Source organism: Nicotiana sylvestris, chromosome 4, assembly GCF_000393655.2.
Source record: "Nicotiana sylvestris chromosome 4, ASM39365v2, whole genome shotgun sequence".
In the NCBI taxonomy this organism is placed as follows: Eukaryota; Viridiplantae; Streptophyta; class Magnoliopsida; order Solanales; family Solanaceae; genus Nicotiana; species Nicotiana sylvestris.
In genome coordinates, this window is record NC_091060.1 from 9,672,066 (window position 1) to 9,676,569 (window position 4,504).

The following is a 4,504-nucleotide window of genomic DNA, read 5'->3' on the forward strand; positions in this document are numbered from 1 at the left end:
GATGAAACTTCCTGCGACTTCCCATATTCCATTTTTACATCATGTTGCTGTTGACATGCTCTAACAACATTATGCTTTACCATTTTCGGAAAATGGTAGTGAGCTTTGAAGTCCTTTTTGCTTGCATTGAACAAAACTGGCACTGAAACATCTTAGCTAGATAAAACCCTCAAAAGAAAATGAAATGCAATGATTTTTTGAGTTAAGGATAAGAAGAATCCAAAACCAGATGACTGTTTAAAAAGAGAAGGAAAAGAAACTTATCTGAGCGGAACAGCTGGTACCAATGGTCATGACATGCATTTTGGATTAATCGGCCCAATCTGTCCAACTAACCAGCTTTCAATTGCCATACTTTGTTGCCCCAGAATTTCCATCACTTGATTACTTTACCCAAACCTTAACTTTGTTCATACTGCGGTGCCTCGAAACAGTTTTCCACCCACAGACCTTTTTCCAATTAACCATTTTTCAACTCACTTTCGCCTTAAGGTGCCCGCGAGGGTTTTCACCAATAAGACTCTCTCATTTATTTTTCTCTCAGCTCCCGTCGTCTTATGGTGCCTCTGAAGGTTTTTACCAATAAGACTCTCTCATTTTTACTTTGTTTTTCTTGCTTGAACCCGAGTGTTGCCCCTATCATGAGTTACTTCTACCTGCTCAACTTGGCATTTCTCAAAAACTGATCAGAAGGTCTTTCTTTGGACCGTAATGTAGGCTTTTGGATTGGGTTAGAAAGAAAGGTATAAAAGGCTCAAAACAATTCAAATGGATTCAAATTACAACTTTCGGAATCCAACTTCTCACAAGAATCACAACTTCTGCCCCAGTTTCTTGCTTGGGGACTTTTGTGTTTTATTTTGGTATGACTAAACCTCAGAGAGGCTGCCTACGTACCCTTTCGGGATCAAGTCGAACGTAGTTCACTCCATAGAGACTACGTTGTTATGTTTCTCTTCTTTCTTTCTGTTTTTCTTTCTTTTTCTTCTTCATTTTTCCTTTCTTTTCTTTCTTTTCTTTCTTTTTTTTCCCTTTTTTTGATATCCGGCACCTGCGTTTCCTGATTGTGCCATTGATTTCGAAAGAGGGATATGAACGAAAACAATTAAGGCTCAAAGGGGATAACAAGGGATAAAGTATTTGGATAGCAGAACAAAACACCTTCGTTATTTCAATCTTTAAGAGGTGCCAAATACAAACAAGTACATTCAGAATAAAGAATCATACATAGTATCTCTTGACCGCATCGGAATTGATGGCCATTTCTACACATTTTCCTTCTATGTCTTTCAGATATAGTGCATCATTAGACAACACTCTGGTTACAACAAATGGCCCCTGCCAGTTTGGGGCGAAATTTCCTTTTGCCTCAGCCCAATGAGGCAGAATACGTCTCAGCACTAACTGTCCGACTTCAAACTTCCTCGGACGCACTATCTTGTTGTACGCTCTTGCCATTCTTTGCTGGTATAGTTGACCATGACACACTGATGCCAATCTCTTCTTGTCAATCAAACTCAACTGCTCGAGGCAACTTTTCACCCATTCCTCATCATCGATCTCAGCCTCCATGATAATTCGCAGAGACAGGATTTCCACCTCTGCAGGTATTACTGCCTCGGTGCCATACACCAATGATTAAGGAGTCGCCCCCACCGAGGTACGAACGGTGGTGCGGTACCCTAACAATGCAAAAGGTAACTTCTCATGCCACTGTCTAGACCCTTAAACCATCTTCCGGAGTATCTTCTTTATATTCTTATTGGCTGATTCAACCGCACCATTTGCCTTTGGATGGTATGGAGTAGAATGCCTATGGGTAATCTTAAACTGCTCACACGTCTCCTTCATCAAATAACTATTAAGATTAGCCCCATTATCCATGATGATTACCTTCGGAATCCCAAACTGACAGATGATATTTGAGTGCACAAAATCGACCACAGCTTTCTTAGTCACCGACTTAAACGTCTTAGCTTCTACCTATTTGGTAAAATAGTCTATAGCTACTAGAATAAACCTGTGCCCATTTGATGCTTCTGGATCAATTGGCCCAATAACATCCATGCCCCATGCAACAAAAGGCCATGGTGCAGACATCGTATGTAGTTCTGATGGTGGAGAGTGAATCAAATCTCCATGCACTTGGCACTGATAACATTTACGCACAAAACTGATACAATCTCGCTCCATAGTGAACCAATAATAACCTACTTGGAGAATCTTTTTTGCCAGAATGTACCCACTCATATGTGGTCCACAAACTCCGGAATGTACCTCAGTCATGATAGATGTGGCCTGTCTTGCGTCCATGCATCTCAACAACCTGAGGTTTGGAGTTCTTTTGTACAACACTCCTCCACTAAAGAAAAACCCGCTTTCCAATCGCCGAATCATTCTTTTCTGATCACCGGTGGCCTGTACCGGATATACTCCCATCCTGATGTACTCTTTGATATCATGGAACCATGGCTCGCTGTTGAGTTCCTCTTCTATCATATTACAGTAAGCATGCTGATCACGGACCTGAATCAGCAACGGGTCAACATAAGCCTTATTTGGATGATGAAACATCGACGCCAAAGTAGCCAAAGCATCGGCAACCTCATTATGAATCCTTGGAATGTGCCTGAACTATATAGACTGAAACCACTGACAAAGCTCATGCAGACATTGCTAGTACGGTATAAGCTTTAAATCCCGTGTTTCCCATTCTCCTTGAATTTGGTGTACCAGTAGGTCCGAGTCACCCATGACCAAGACTTCCCGTACACCCATATCTACAGCTAATCTCAATCCCAATATACACGCCTCATATTCTGCCATATTGTTCGTACAGTAAAAACGAAGCCGAGCGGTAACAGGGTAATGCTGACCTATTTTAGAAATAAGTACCGCTCCTATTCCCACGCCTTTCATATTTGCAGCCCCATCAAAGAAAAGTTTCCATCCCGGCTTCTCAGCTTGTTCCAATTCATCAATGTGCATCACCTCTTCATCAGGGAAATAAGTTTTCAAAGGTTCGTAATCTTCATCGGCGGGGTTCTCAGCCAAATGATCAGCTAATGCCTGTGCTTTCATTGCAGTCCGTGTCACATAGATAATGTTGAACTATGTAAGCAGGATCTGCCACCTTGCAAGCCTCCCTATGGGCATAGGCTTCTGAAAAATATACTTCAATGGGTCCAAGTGAGATATGAGGTAAGTACTGTAGGATGACAAATAATGTTTCAACTTCTGTGCCACCCAAGTTAGGGCGCAACATGTCCTCTCCAGATGAGTATACTTAACCTCGTAAGATGTGAACTTCTTGCTGAGATAGTAGATAGCCTGCTCCTTTCTGCCCGTAACATTATGCTGCCCCAATACACAGCCGAATGAATTATCCAAAACCGTCAGATATAGAATTAAAGGCCTCCCTAGTTCTGGTAGGACCAACACGGGTGGGTTTGACAAATACCCCTTTATCTTATCAAAAGCCTCTTGACATTCATCAGTCCATTTGACTGCAGCATCTTTCTTTAATAGCTTGAAAATCGGCTCACAAATTGTCGTGAGCTGGGCAATGAACCTACTGATATAATTCAATCTTCCTAACAAACTCATCACCTCAGTTTTGTTTCTTGGAGGTGGCAATTCCTGAATAGCTTTGATCTTCGACGGGTCTAATTCAATACCCCGCCGGCTGACTATAAATCCCAACAACTTTCCAGATGGCACCCCGAAAGCACATTTTGCAGGATTGAGCTTAAGATTGTACCTGCAAAGCCTTTGAAAGAACTTCCTCAAATCTCTGACATGGTCAAACTGCTGTCTAGACTTCACGATCACATCATCCACGTATACCTCGATTTCCTTGTGTATCATATCATGGAATATTGTTGTCATTGCCCTCATATAAGTTGCCCCAACATTTTTCAAGCCAAACGGCATGACCCAATAACAGTACGTTCCCCACAGCATAATGAATGCCGTCTTTTCTGCATCTTCTTCGTCCATTAGAATTTGATGATAACCCACGTAACAATCCACAAAAGAACCAATCTCATGTTTGGCACAATTATCAATCAGTATGTGGATGTTTGGCAGTGGAAAATTGTCTTTTGGACTTGCCTTGTTAAGATCCCGATAATTGACACACACACCCTGGTCTTGCCATCTTTCTTCGGCACAGGCACAACATTAGCTAGCCAAGTGGGATACCGTGTAACCCGAATGACCTTTGCATCAAACTGCTTGGTAATTTCTTCTTTGATCTTCACACTTATGTCTGTTTTGAACTTTCTCAACTTCTGCTTGACAGGAGGGAGTGCTGGATCAGTGGGCAGTTTGTGAACCACTAAATCAGTACTTAGACCTGGCATATCATCATACGACCACGCAAAAACATCTTTGTATTCGAACAATGCTTTAATTATCTCCTCCTTGAGCCGTGGCTCCAGATAAACACTTATTTTAGTTTCGCGAACATTATCTTGGTCCCCTAGATTAACTGCTTCTGTGT

General features: G+C 41.8%; 1 protein-coding gene across 1 annotated transcript; it reads right to left on the reverse strand.

Annotated features, from left to right (window-relative positions):
* Positions 1 to 1,221: 1,221 nt before the first annotated feature.
* Positions 1,222 to 1,572, reverse strand: LOC138889232 (uncharacterized). Its single transcript, XM_070172508.1, has one exon. It carries the CDS (start codon positions 1,570 to 1,572, stop codon positions 1,222 to 1,224), a length of 351 nt encoding a protein of 116 aa, XP_070028609.1.
* Positions 1,573 to 4,504: the final 2,932 nt, after the last annotated feature.